At 41.4% G+C, this 14,732-nt stretch overlaps 2 gene segments (V, D, J or C); both read left to right on the top strand.

Annotated features, from left to right (window-relative positions):
- Window positions 1–436: 436 nt before the first annotated feature.
- LOC132656266 (T cell receptor alpha variable 8-3-like) lies at window positions 437–996 on the top strand. The segment is given in 2 exon segments: window positions 437–482; window positions 608–996. Coding segments are annotated over 2 exon segments (435 nt in total).
- Window positions 997–4,935: 3,939 nt separating this feature from the next.
- Window positions 4,936–9,635, top strand: LOC132656598 (T cell receptor alpha variable 9-1-like; the record flags this gene model as incomplete). The annotated part of the segment is given in 3 exon segments: window positions 4,936–4,981; window positions 5,111–5,398; window positions 9,610–9,635. Coding segments are annotated over 3 exon segments (360 nt in total), but the record flags the coding sequence as incomplete, so codon positions are not given.
- Between the last annotated feature and the right edge of the window lie 5,097 nt (window positions 9,636–14,732).

Raw genomic sequence — 14,732 nt, 5'->3', positions numbered from 1 at the left:
GGGATTGGGGGCAGGGAGTGTGAAGGCAGGACTGGGAGGAAAGGGAGTTAGGATCAGGCTGTAAGGAGATTAAATTAATAAATAAATGGTGAAAAAAGAAAGAAAAGACAAAGAGGGGGAAAGTCATCATCCTGCACTGGCCGAGAGAGGGCGACATTGCACAGACTAGAGGTCTCCATTTGTGGTCTTAACTTTCAACTCAGTCTTCCCCTGCATCTTGGAGAGTACCTGCCAATTGAAGAAACTCAAGAGTCCAGAAAGTCAGGACCAGGAACACATCTTCTGGTTTTTCTTTTTCTTTAGAATTTCACCTAAACAAGAAAGCTGTTTTGTCAACCGTGCGCCACCTGTCCACAAGAACTGGGAACTGCAGCCACTATCCTGCTTGAACCAAGCTTTTCCATACAGGCATCAGTGGTGTTTCCTGTAATAAGCCATGCTCTGGGTCCTCACCGCCTTCCTGGGGATACAGTTTTTCCTGGGTGAGTATAATTATTGTTTGTAGATGCACACAAATCGCTGTTTTTCTTACTTAAACTTCAGGAAGATCATTTTTCATCATAAAGTCCTCATCACATTTACCGATTTATCATTGATTTCTCAGGAGCTGTCCAAACACAGTCAGTTACCCAGTCTGATGCCCAAGTCACTGTCTTTGAAGGGGAGTCGTTGGAGCTGAAATGCAACTACTCGTATGGTGGAACCCCTTACCTCTTCTGGTACATCCAGCACCGTGGCCACGGCCCCCAGCTTCTCCTCAGGTACTACTCAGGAGACTCAGTGGTTCACGGCATGAACAGTTTTGAGGCTGAGTTTAGCAAGAAGGACTCTTCCTTCAACCTGAGGAAAGCCCCTGTGCACTGGAGCGACTCGGCTGTGTACTTCTGTGCTCTGAGCGCACAGTGTCTGCAGCTGCAGGGGGAGCTGAACACAAACCTGCAAGAACCTGTGAAGATAGCATGGCTGAGTGACTTTAAATCATCCACACTCCTGTAAAGAATTCAGATAACCTCCCTGGCTCTCCAAGATGGACTTCTCTGGAATTGTTACTTTTTTCTGTATCTGGGGTATACCGGCATTTGGTCATTGCTCCAAGGAAAAGTGACATAGCAGGGTAAAAAGCACTAAATGATTCCTGAGACACGATTGCTTCCTTAATGGCTGTTTTGTAGACTGTTTTTTCTACTGACAGATTATCTCCATGAGACTTGAAGGTACAAGTCAGTTCCTCCTGAGAATGACTTCAATGGGTGTTTCCATAGTGTGGACCAGAGGGAGAGGTGTTCCTCAGCGTCAGGCTAGTGTCAGGAAGGGTAACTGCTTGCACTCGATGCCTCAAGAGCCTCAGAGACACTCTCCACCTGTGATGGTTGATTTGGTCCCCTTGACTCAGTGTAGAATCACAGTGTAGCATCTCAGCAAGGACTTATGTGGATCAGGTTGGCGTGTGAACATGTCTGTGTAAGATTCCAATGACCACTGTGGGAAGACACAGCCTGAACTTGCGCAGCACCATTCCGAGTTTGGGCCCTCAGCCCTGAATGAAATGGAGAGAGTGAGCAGAGCATGCCATGCCAACATCCTATGCTCTTTGTTCTTGATTATGGAGGGATATGACAAATTCTTCCAAGCTTCTGTTGCTGTGACTTCCATTCTAAGATAGACTGTAACCTGGAATTGTTAGGTCACATAAATTCTCTTCCTTCTAAGTGATCTTTGTCAGTCTCATTTGTCATAGCAACTGGATAGGGAAGTAGGACGCCATCCTTACTCCAGCAGACGTAAGAACACAGAGCAAATAGATAGGAGGCAAGTGACTAGAGTATGACCTCAGCAGATGAGATGATTTCAAACAGTGAAGGACACTCTTTTGTGGGTAATGGGGGTCGGCAAGGAAAGAGGGAAATACTTGTAGTTCCAAAGGGGATTGTGATGAGAATCGTGTGCAGTTGCAAGGGGCCAGGTACAGGTCTGCAGCCTCTCAGTCCTGGTGTTGTCTGATCATTTGAGACAGACTGTCTTGGGAAGCAGCCTCTCTCACCAAATCTTTTCCTTTCTGGGGATCGCAAGGACAGCTCTAACCTTATAGGGATTTTGTTTGTACAGCTGAGCATGAGATCATATGTGACCAATACAGTATTATTTATTCTTCTATAAGTGTGGCAAAAGTTTTGTAAATCTACAAATGAGGAAGTGGAAAACCTCAAAGCTTTAGGCAGTTATATATGCTATTTGAACAAATTACAACATCCTTTAAGTTTATTTTCTAAATAAATATACTTTTGCTCAAATATAAAGCTTCAATTAAAATTCAAATATTTACCAATAATGTTGTCATTGCTCTTGCTTTTCTTCTCAGTGTTACTCTCTTTCATTATCTGACAACAAAGATTACAAACTTTGCTTCCCTAGTTTGTGTTTTGCATTTGTAATGTATATGTGTTTGTTAACAGTGTGCAGTGTTTCCTGGCACGGTGGCACATGGCTTTAATCCCAGCACGCAGGGAGGCAGGAGCAGGTAGAACTCTATAAGTTCAAGAGCAGGCTGATCTGCAAAGTGAGTTCAGGATAGCGAAGGCTCCACAGAGAAACCCTGTCATGAAAAACCAAACCAATCCAAACCAAACCACCACCACCATCACCATCAACAACAAAAGCCAGTGTGCAGCTCTGTGTTTTTAAAATATATGCCAATAATAACTCATTGTAAGCATGATTGCCAAGGTTGATGTTTTCACTAAAATAATTTGAAAGCACGGAAACTTTGTAATAACCTATTTCAAAGTTTTGAACTGCTATGAATCATCTTAATTCAAGAAGAAACAATGTGTCACTTTCAAAGGGCCTTTGGTCAGGGCAGTGCCAGCAGAAGTAATGGCAGTCTCAATCAGAAGTCAGGTTTACAAAGATCAATAGGTCACTAGCAGTCATCTTCAGCCCTCTGCACAGTTCAGTCTGCCTGTATCAGCCCTTGCCACCTCTCCTCCCAAGTCAAGTGCACAGCTATGAGGGAACATGACCAAACAGACCACCCAGACTTAGAAGAAGCATGCCACAATCAGGCACTGATACTGTTACATTTCAAAAGCCACTAGGTATTTTTAAGTATTTACAATTTCCATATTTCTCTTATAATGTGAGTTATACGGGTTATTCTTAGTTAAATTTATATTTCTGTGAAGAGACACCATGGCCTAGACAACATATAGGAAAAAGTTCATTTGGGCCTTACAGTTTCAGACAGTTGAGTCCCTACCATGAGCTTCATGGTAGGGAGCATGGCAGCAGGCAGGGGTGCATGGTACTGGAGCAGCCCCGAGACCATACATCTTGAGACACAGCACAAGGCAGGGAAAGTGACACTTGAAATTTCTCAAATCTTTTCAAACCTCAAAACAGACCATGCCTAGTAACTCTACCCAGTTTTATCAGCTGGGAACCAAGCATTCTTGAACCTATAGAGACCATTATCATCCATAGTGTTTATTATTTTTTTTATCTTTTAAAAATTATCATTTATTACAGTTTATTTAATTTGTATCACTGTTGTCGCCCCCTCCCTCATCTCCTCCCAATCCCACCCTCCTTCCCTCTTCTCCCATTATGCTCCTCTCCTAGTCCACTGATAGGGGAGGTCATCCTCCACTTCTATTTGACCCTAGCCTATCAGGTCTCATCAGGACTGGTTGCATTGTCTTCCTCTGTGGCCTTGCAAGGCTGCACCACCTCCAGGGGTAGGTGATCAGAGAGACTGTCATTGAGTTCATGCCAGACAAAGCCCCTGCTCCCCTTACTAGGGCACCCACTTGGAGACTCAGCCTATGGTTTGGAGCTCCTGTCCCCTCCAGTTCTTTCTATCTCCCCCTTCTTTCATAAAATTTCATGCACTCTGCTCAAAATTTGGGTACGTGTCTCACCTCTGTTTCTTTATTTCAATCAGTAGTCTTTCAGAGGCCCTCTGTGGTAAGCTCCTCTCCTGTTCCCTGTCTTCTTCTGCTTCCAATATCGATCATATTTGTCCTTCTGAGTGAGGACTGAACATCTTCCCTAGGGACTTCTTGTTGTTTGCAACCTGAAGGCAGAAAGAAGAACATGGTATATGGTCACTTAGAAGTGGATATTAGCCATATAATATAGGATAAACATACTAAAATCTATACTGATATTATTATTATTCTTGAAGTGATGGAGACTGACCCTAAGGCCTCATGCATGATAAGCTAAGTGCTGTATCAGTAAATAATACCTATGCTATTTAAAAATAAATTATATATATGTAATAGAAAATTGTCATTTTTCTTTGCAAAATTTTATTAGGCTTAGTTTCTAATGATGAATGTTTCTAATGTGAAAAAAAATTGGTATTTTAAGTAGTGGCATTCCTTTAACAATATAACATTCATTCATGTATTAATTAAATAAATATTTTAGCTATTTTTTAGGCTTATTCCATTTGTCCAAGTATGGGGATAACACAATTGAGAAAGTTTGTTTCTTTCCTCAAAAGTAATTTGGTAGTGGTTAAATATGTGTTAACATTCCTTGCTTGTGTCATTTTTTTTCCAGTGGATTACAACATGTACAAAACTGGCTACATGAGACACTTAGAAATGACATGGAAATGTATTACCAGGTAATACAACACACAAGGTGCAATTAAACCTGTCACAACTACTATTCAGAATTACAGAAATACCATCCCATGGCTACAGGTGTTGTAGGCATAATAAAAGAGCCAAGAAATGTCATTGACTTCTGAGAATATAGGTCAACAATCTTCCAAGGTTCACACATTGCCCACATGTGTTTGGGGTGTGTCTACCCAACACATAGCCATTTCCTGTTTAATTCTGAGCTCACAATCATCTTTTCACTATAACTGTAATCTTTCCTAACATAAGAGGTTAGGGTCCACATCATCCAGTAGCTCAGAAAATGAACTCCTTCCTTGGCCTGATGATTATACTCTTCTTAGTGCTTGGTAAGTGGAATGACTCATTGAGCTTCTGTCTTGCCCCATGCTATTGATGTAAACTTTTAAAACTCTTTTTCCTATGAAGCAGAACCCAGATCATAGCTGTACTGAACTGTTATTAATTTCTCTTTTTAGGAGAAAGCAATGGAGACTCGGTTACTCAGACAGAAGGCCAAGTGACACTCTCTGAAGGGAGTTCTATGACTGTGAATTGTTCCTATGAAACTAAACAGTACCCCTCCCTGTTCTGGTATGTGCAGTATCCCGGAGAAGGTCCACAGCTCCTCTTTAGAGTCTCAAAGGCTAATGACAAGGGAAGCAGCAGAGGGTTTGAAGCCACACATGATAAGGAAACCAAATCCTTCCACTTGCAGAAAGCCTCAGTGCAAGAGTCCGACTCGGCTGTGTACTACTGTGCTCTGAGTGACACAGTGACAGAAACCACAGGGGGAGCTGAGCACAGACTCTGAAGAGGAAGAGACTGGCTGCTGAGTGTTCTGAGATCACTCTTTTAGGGACCACAGGCAGGTCTTCTATTGTTGATAATCACCACACACCTAGGTACTTCTAGAGTATAAAAGCATCCAAACTAACGTTAAGAACAAATTAGGAAGGAAGCATGCCTTACTTTAGACTTTATCAGGATGAGTGAAAGCAGTCACACACACAGTGATTTCCCTTTTTTTTGTTTTGTTTTGTTTTTATTTTATGAGATGGGATTTCAGGTAACCCAAGCTGGCCTTGGACAACTTGTGAAGCTGAGGTTGGCCTTGAACTCTTCTTCTCACCTGCACCCCTAGTGATCTAGAGTTATAGGCATGAATCACCATCAAGGCAGAATGTGTGATTTCTTAAATACAAAATCTTTTGTTGAATGAAACTGTCTGTATGCTCATCATCCTCTATAATTCTAACCTGTGGAACATGACTCATGTCATTCATGGAATTATCATGTGTAGAGACAAGCCAAGACTTATGAGGTTGCATGTTCCTTCACATCTTCATTGTAAACTGCAGAGATAAAGGGTTAATTCTTTATTTCCTCTCAAAGTCTGATAATGTATTTGTTACTTGTAAAGATTCTTATGTTTGACTGAATTTAGAAGTAGAAGCTCTCAGTGGAAACAATTTATGTCTTGTGAAAATACATTCCTCCCATTTTTATTTGGCTTTCTTTGTTCTTTTGGCCAAAATCTAGCACATTCTGTAGCTTCTTCCTTATGTTTCTAGTGTGTTCTTTTTCAGTGTAATCTGTCAGCAGTCATGATATGCATGGACTAAAAAGGTGATGCATCTTGGGTGCTTTGGTCCTGGGGGAAAAGTGGAGTAAGATGAAGAGATGAGAGGACTCAGTTCTGTTTACAGGTCAAAGAGAGAAATACTGAATCAAGCACTGGGCAATTCAGAGGTGACCTTGTTAGGAGAAATAAACTTGGATTGTGGTGCACTTAGAAGATAACAGAGGGCAAGAATTAGATAAAGTGGTATAGACAACTATTCCAAAGAGATTCATAGACGTCCAGGAAATCTAGGGACAAATAGATGGACATTCACAAGTCAATGGAAGGAATATTCCTTCTTTCTGTAGGATATTCCAAAAGACAAAATGGATCCCAGACCCAAAATGTAACAACCAACTTATGAATCATTTTCCAAAAATTTATTCAGTTTGGATGGTGTCTCTGTGTGTGTGTGAAGGTAGGGGGAACAGAGGGAAAGGGAGAGAGAGAGAGGGAGAGAGAGAGAGAGAGGACACATCAAGTGTCCTAGAGCTGTAAGTTACAGGCATCTCACAGCTGGGAGCCAAACTGCAAGAACAGTTAGTGCTCCAAGCTACTGAGCCATCTCTCAAGCCCCAGCATAACATGTTTAAGTAACAGAGGTAAACTTTCATGACATGATTTGGGCAAATGTGTCTAGGTTATGACAATGAAAGGGCAAGAAAACAGTGAATATAAAATATAAACTGAAGATAAAATATAAACTGAAGATAAAATAGTTGGTCCTCACCGATGTGAGAAACATTTAATTTTTTAATTAATAAATTGATTAACCCTAAATTCTGGTTGAAACTTCCCTCTGTCTTCCCCTCTAAGCCCCTCCCTCAGTTCTCCCCTCCCCACCACCTATGCCTACTTCTGTTCTTCTCAGAGAAGGGGAGACCTCCTGGGGGTATCAACCCACCTTGGCAGATCAAGTAGAACAGGGCTCATCTTCTTCTCTTGAGGCTAGACAAAGCAGTCCAGATAGAGGAGAGAGATCTAAAGACAGGCAACAGAGTCAGAGATAGTGCCTGCTCCTGCTCTTAGAGTTTCCATATGAGGATCAAGCTGTATGTCTGAAGAAACATTTAATTTTTACTTTTTTCAATGCTAGGGTTGAACTTAGGCCTCAATGAATGCTAGGCAAGTGTTCTTCTGAGCTATAGGCTTAGTTTTTAAATGTTTATGATTTAAAGTATACCATTAATAAAGCAAAAAGATAATCCCAAAGTTGAAGGAAACGTTTGCCAATCATGTAAGTAATACATGTATTACTTAAATTAAGATGTTTTCAGTTCTAAAATTCTGGTGTTCTTGATGCCTATGATGATATTCTCTTTTTTTTTTTTTTCGGTCTGTCTTCTGTTGCATTGCAATATGTCATATTTTCATTGAACACTTAAGGAAAGATATACTTTTTGTTCTTAGAAGAACACTGTTGTTATATAAGATATCTATATATATGTGTGTGTTTACATTATTGTGTAAATATTTTTTTCTACATTCCATGTTCTTCTTTTATCCTTTCCACAAGATTGTTCTATTGGTGAGTTGAGTCCATTGATATTGATAGATAATAGTGACCAATGCATGTTAGTTCCTTTTGTAATGGAGTCGATGAACTAACCCTGTTTCATTGCTTGTTTTCTTTTCATTTTTGTTTGGACATTATCTGTATGCCCTGTTTTCTTGGGTGAATTTGTTTTCACTGGATTGGAGTTTTCCTTCTAGTATCTTCTGTAGGGATGGTTTGCTATGTACATATTGTATAAATTTAGTTTTGTCATGGAATATTTTGTTTTCTCCATCTATGTTGATTGAAAGCTTTGCAGGGTATAGTAGTCTGGGTTGACATTTGTGATCTCTTAGAGTCTCCATGATACTTGCCCAGGCCCTTCTGGCTTTCATAGTTTCTGATGAGAAGTCCGGCGTGATTCTGATAGGTCTACCTTCATATGTTACTTGGCCTTTTTCCCTTGCTGCTTTTAATATCCTTTCTTTGTTCTGTAGATTTAGTGTTTTGACTATGATGTGACGTGATGTGTTTCTTTTCTGGTCTAGTCTATTTGGAGTTCTGTAGGCCTCTTGTATATTTATGGACATCTCTTTCTTTAAGTTGGGAAAATTTTCTTCTATGATTTTCTTGAAAATATTTTCTGGACCTTGGAGTCTGGAGTCTTCTTTTTCGTGAATTCCTATTATTCTTAGATTTTGTCTTTTCATAGCATCCTTGATTTCTTGGATATTTTGTGATTGGAACTTTTCTGATTTTACTTTTTCTTTGAGAGAAGTATCCATTTCTGCAAGTGTGTCTTCCGCTCCAGAGATTCTCTCTTCCATCTCTTGTATTCTGTTGGTGATGCTTACTTTTGTGGTTCCTGATCTTTTCTCCAAGTTCTCCAGCTCAAGGGTTTTCTCATTTTGTGTTTTCTTTATTGATTCTAATTCTGTTTTCATGCCTTGCACCATTTCTTTCATGTGTTTGAATTTGGATTCCTGTCTCTCTACGATGGCCTCTATTTCTTTTTTAATTTCCTTCTTATATGCCACTAATTTTTCCTCTACTTGTGTATCTATTTGTTTGGCTATGTTTGCCTGTGTTTCTTTAAGGATATTGTCTATTTCTTCTTTCTTTGCCTCCAATTGACTGGCCATCTCTTTGAAAGACTTGTTCATTTCCTCCTTATGAGCCTCAAATAATTGGGCAAGCATGGCTTTAAAATCATTTTCCTGTGCTTCTGCTGAATTGGTGTATCCATCGATTTTGGGGTTTGCTGGTGAAGTCATGATGTCCTGATTTATGTTGGAAGTGTTCTTTCGCCTACCTCTGGCCATTGGCTTATCTGAAACCTTCTCTGTTTGTTTTTGGATTCTGCAGATCAGACTGGTGCTGTCTCTCTCTGGTGTCTGGAGAGTTCTTCAGGAAGCTGAGCACTCTGAGCGTGTGCTGAGGACTAGCTGTACCTGTGGGAGGAAAGTACGCAGGCGCAAACGGGGCAAATGCAAGCGTGTGTGTGTGCGCGCGCGTGTGTGTCTGTGTGTGCAAGTGTGCGTGGATGAGTTTCTCGAGGGACAGAGTGATGGCTAATGTTGAACCCTTGAGTGTGTGGGAGGAGCTCCCGGAGGGAGAGGGTGGACGGGCGGACCGACGCCACCCACACACCTATGAATACTCGATATTCGACAAAGAAGCCAATTCCATTCAATGGAAAAAAGACAGCATCTTCAACAAATGGTGCTGGACCAACTGGATGTCTACATGCAGAAAAATGAAAATAGATCCATATTTATCACCCTGCACAAAACTAAAGTCAAAGTGGATCAAGGACCTCAACATAAAACCAGATACTCTAAATCAATTGGAAAAAAAAGTGGGGAACAGCCTAGAACTCATTGGCACAGGAGACAACTTCCTGAACAGAACACCAACAGCACAGGCTCTAAGAGCAACAATCAATAAATGGGACCTTATGAAACTGAAAAGTTTCTGTAAAGCAAAGGATACCGTCATCAAAACAAAACGACTGCCTACAGATTGGGAAAGAATCTTCACTAACCCTTTATCTGACAGAGGACTAATATCCAGTATATACAAAGAACTAAAGAAGCTGAAAAGCAGCAAACCAAGTAATCCAATTAAAAAATGGGGAACAGAGCTAAACAGAGAATTCTCAACAGAGGAATATCGAATGGCAGAAAAACACTTAAAGAAATGCTCATCCTCATTAGCCATCAGGGGAATGCAAATCAAAACGACCCTGAGATATCACCTTACACCCATCAGAATGGCCAACATGAAAAACTCAAGCGATAACACATGCTGGAGAGGTTGTGGAGCAAGGGGAACCCTCCTCCACTGCTGGTGGGAATGTAAACTGGTACAACCACTCTGGAAAGCTATCTGGCGCTTTCTAAGACAAATAGGAATAGTGCTTCCTCCAGACCCAGCTATACCACTGCTAGGTATATACCCAAAGTTTGTTCAAGTACACAAAAAGGACACTTGCTCAACCATGTTTATAGCAGCTCTATTTGTAATAGCCAGAACATGGAAACAACCCAGATGTCCATCAACGGTGGAATGGGTACAGAAATTGTGGTATTTTTATACAATGGAATACTACTCAGCAATCAAAAAGGAGGAAATCATGAAATTTGCAGGCAAATGGTGGGATCTAGAAAAGATCATTCTGAGTGAAATATCCCAGAAGGAGAAAGACAAACATGGGATATACTCACTTATATAGACCTATAAGATATGATAAACATAATGAAATCTATACACCTAAAAAAGATAATCAATTGAGCAGACATGGGGTAAGATGATCAATCCTCAGTTAGAAAGACAGATGGGATGTGCATTGAACGTATGACAGGAGTCTACTGAGCGCATCTGAAAGACTCTAACTAGCAGTGTGTTCAAAGCAAAGACTCATGACCAAACCTTTGGCAGAGTACAGGGAATCATAAGAAAGAAGGGGAGTTAGTCTGATGGGGAAAGGATAGGAGCTCCACAAGGACCAAATATATCTGGGCACAGGGTCTTTTCTGAGACTGACATTCAACCAAGGACCATGTATGGATATAAACTAGAACCTCCATTCAGATGTAGCCTGTGGTAGCTCAGTAACCAATTGGTTTCCCAAAGTGAGGGGAACAGGGACTATTTCTAACAAGAACTCAATGACTGGCTCTTTGGTCTCCCCACCCCCGAAGGGAGGAGCAGTCCTGTTAGGCCACAGAGGAGGGCTTTGCAGCCAGTCCTGAAGATACCTGATAAAACAGGATCAGATGAATGGGGAGGAGGTCCCCCCATCAGTGGACTTGGAAAGGGGCACGGTGGAGATGAGGGAGGGAGGGAGGGAGGGAATGAGGGATCGGGACACGGCTGGGATACAGAGTTAATAAAATGTAACTGATAAAAATAAAATTAAAAAAAAAAAAGAAAAAAAAAAAAGAAATCCTAGAAAAAAAAAAAAAAGATTGTTCTAAAAATATTCCATATCTTTTTCACTTCCTCTGGTGTGTCTTCTTTTCTTGAGTTACTATTTTTTAACTCAATCTCACTGGCTTGTTGAAAGATACATACCAGCTGTATATCTGATAGAATTCAGAGTTCATCAGTTTGACTGATAAACTGTAGTTATAGCGCACAGATGAGAAGTAACAAAAACAAGGCCAGCATGCAATACTGAGAACATGATTGCACCCTCTCCCCCAGTCAGATCCTTTATCAACTTCCATTTTCACCTCCTGCGTATATGAAGTTCAGAAGTTTTAATGTCTTTAAGTAAAAGCTGTCAAATTTCACAGATCATGAAAGTAGTTCAATTTCCCATATATCCAATATTTTCCCAGAGAGTGCAAGAAACAAAAATAAACAGATGAGAAGAAAACTAAAAAAAAGATACAAAAAAGGAAAAGAAGATAGAAGACCGTGTTATATATAAGCAGTAATGCCTGTCCCGATCAATCTCCATGCTGGAATTTGTGTCTGCCATGAACGTGCACAGGTCTCGTGCATGCTGTACCAGCCACTCTGGGTTCACATGTATAACTTCCCACTGTGTTTGGAAAACGCTTTGTAGTCACCCACCACCTCCACTCTTGCATTTTCCACTTTCTCTTCTCCAATAACTCCTGAGCCTCGGGAGGAAGGATGTAACACAGATGTCCAGTTTTTGGCTGGTCACTTTGCAGTGTCTTGTCTCTATATCTTGGCTGGTTGTGGGTCTCTGTGTTAATTTCCGTTTACTTAAACATGATGAAGCTACACCATATCACACTACTAAAGAAAACCTGACTTTCTCCCCTAGCAGCTAACAACTGCTAATAGCTCCTCAGCAGGGTGTGGGGACTCATGAGCCCCTCCTCCATGCTCCTCCATGTGACTAAGCTGACTGGCTTAGTCACATTCAGGTCTTCTTGTTCAGGCAATCACAGCATTCTGAGTGCAACAGTTCTGTCATATCCTGATGTCACTATTTCATTCCTGACCTGTGGCTCTTAGAACCATCCTACACAACCTTTTCTGATATTTTCTGAGCCTTCTGGAGGAAGTGCTGTTATATAGATGTGAGGATTATAGCTGTGCACTCTGCAGACATTTAATCTTAGCACTGCGACCAGTTGTGAGTATATGTATTAGCCACCATCTTCAGCACACACAAATGTTTCTCTAATTAGGATTGGCTGCCACACTGACCTATGGATATGGTGAAAGTAGAGGGAAGTTTGATACTTCATCCATTTAGCAAAAATGATAGCAGTAGCTTCCCCTCGGGGCCTATTAGCTCCATAGGCATAGGTTCTTGGCCAGGTTTACAGTAGCAGCCATGTATGTTTCTGCTGTGAAGAGCCTCCAATCTAATCAGAACGTGGTTGACCATCCCATAACATTTAGTCCACTCCTGCACCCAAGGCAGATCTGTGTCTTGGTCATTACTGCAGCTCTCAGTGCACACAGCTGGTTAAGACTGTTGTTGACTTTTCTCCCCTAGCAGCCTGAGTCGCACTTCCTAACACTATAAAATGTAGCCAGCACGGAGGAAGTCTCCTGAGTCATACTGGCTTGATGTCTGTATGTCTTGTGATTAAAACTTGTGGTATCTTCAACAATGTGATCCTGTTATCAAGTTCTGGAGGGTAACAAAGAGCAATGGCAACAGGTTATTGTTTTAGGGTCTTTATGACTGCCTAGACCAACAGTTTTAGGGGATGTGTCCCTGAGCACAGCCAAGAGCATGGAGACAATTGCTTGGGCCTGGGGTTATGAAAGTCTTAAGTATCACTCAGAGGAGACTCCCCCAGCTTAAATGCAAGCACAGTCACAAAAGTATTTGGCTTTTCTTGGAGGGGACTTCATGGGGTTCTGGTTCACTGGAGTCTTACTGATAAGGGTCTCTATGGTGCACATGCAGGTTTAGTATCCAGAAGGCCTGGCCTGAGTGTCTGTGCCAAAGCCCAGGAATCTGGAAGTCAACATGTCCCTCTAGTGTCTCATGCATAGTCTAGGGTTATAACTGCTCTGTGCTAAAATAGGAATTTTAGAGAGCAAATGACCTTGTGAACACAGATGAATACTGGAGAATCCAGGGAAGTTAACACAGAGACTTAACCTACAAAGAAAGGAGATGTTTACTAGTCTCCACCCCCCCTCCAGGAATGGTGGGAAAGGGTGTAGTTTAAAGTCTGATGAGCATTTCCAATTTGAAGAGAATTGTATGGCCCATATCACTCAGAAATGATTTTTTTGTCCTGTATGCTTCTCACCAGAATCTGGAGCATTGCCTCTAAGTTTATTAAATCCTTCCTCATGAGAGATGTCACTTGTAGTTTATAGTAACCTAAGTCCATTTTATGTGTTTTTAGGGCCTGGTCCATCTGGGTTACAATTGGCGTTATGCTTACCTCAGTGATTCTCCCCAGACCTTAAATTTTGAGCACTGTTTTTGCATCAACACTAACCATCTGTCAGGGAGATTCCATATGGACTTTGAAAAGAGATTCCATGTAAACATGTCTTAAGCTTTGTCATAGACACAGATTGAGCTAATTCTTTTTCAAAGCTGGTGGTATGTTTAAATATGGCTAAAACAAAGGACCTCATGTCAGACTCTAAAAGTATGAACCCTTTATGGACAGCTAATTCAAGCAAAACTGTTTCTTGTCTCTCCCTGGATCCTTCGGCTTCTGGACATGTATCCTTCAGGGACTCCTGCACATCGTATTGTCTGGGAATCCCACATGTTTCTGAGACTAAAAAAAGCTAAGAATAGAAGAGGAATCACATTCCTATAAAATTCAAATGAGTCCTTCAACTCAGGAGTACTCCAAAGAGTCTACTTGCACATTCCTTTAGAAACATTCCTGGAAGATACACTGCAGTAGAAAAGAGATAGAACTGGTTTGGAAATTTGTGGCTTGCACAGATGTGTGTGTGTGTGTGTGTGTGTGTGTGTGTGTGTGTGTGTGTGCGTGTGTGTGTGTGTGTGTGTTCACCTCTGTGTGTTTCAGGTTGTTAGGATATTGTTTTCAATGCTGAATGCTGAACCCAGTGATTTGAGTATGCCAGGCTGCTCTCTACCATGGGTGTGAATATTAATCCCCTTTCTTCTTTGCCACATGAGTTGGTTCCTCCATAACTCAAGCTTTCCCATTTGCTCAGTAGAAAGACTAATAATGTTATGTATGTCAGAGGGTGACTCTGAGGACTGAGTGATGGGAAGCTAAGGAGCCTGGGATGCAATGGACTCCACACTGAGATTTCAGGTCCCTTTGCTCTTGTCTGTTGGTGAAGAGGAGGGCAGTGCTGGGGAGAAGTCATTCCAGGGAGGGAGCAGCTGCCTCCCAGAATAAAGGAGGCTCAGAGAGGTAGAATACAGGTAACCATCCTGGAACCCTGAGGAGGGCCTCCTCTTTCCTGGAAACCAAGAAGGGAAGGGAAGGAGAGGAGGGAGAAGAGTGGGATTGGAGTGTAAAGTGATTAAACAAAT

The sequence above is a fragment of the Meriones unguiculatus genome, chromosome 9 (genome assembly GCF_030254825.1).
Source record: "Meriones unguiculatus strain TT.TT164.6M chromosome 9, Bangor_MerUng_6.1, whole genome shotgun sequence".
NCBI lineage: Eukaryota > Metazoa > Chordata > Mammalia > Rodentia > Muridae > Meriones > Meriones unguiculatus.
Note: the sequence above shows the minus strand (reverse complement) of the source record. Positions and strands in the feature narration are given on the sequence as shown.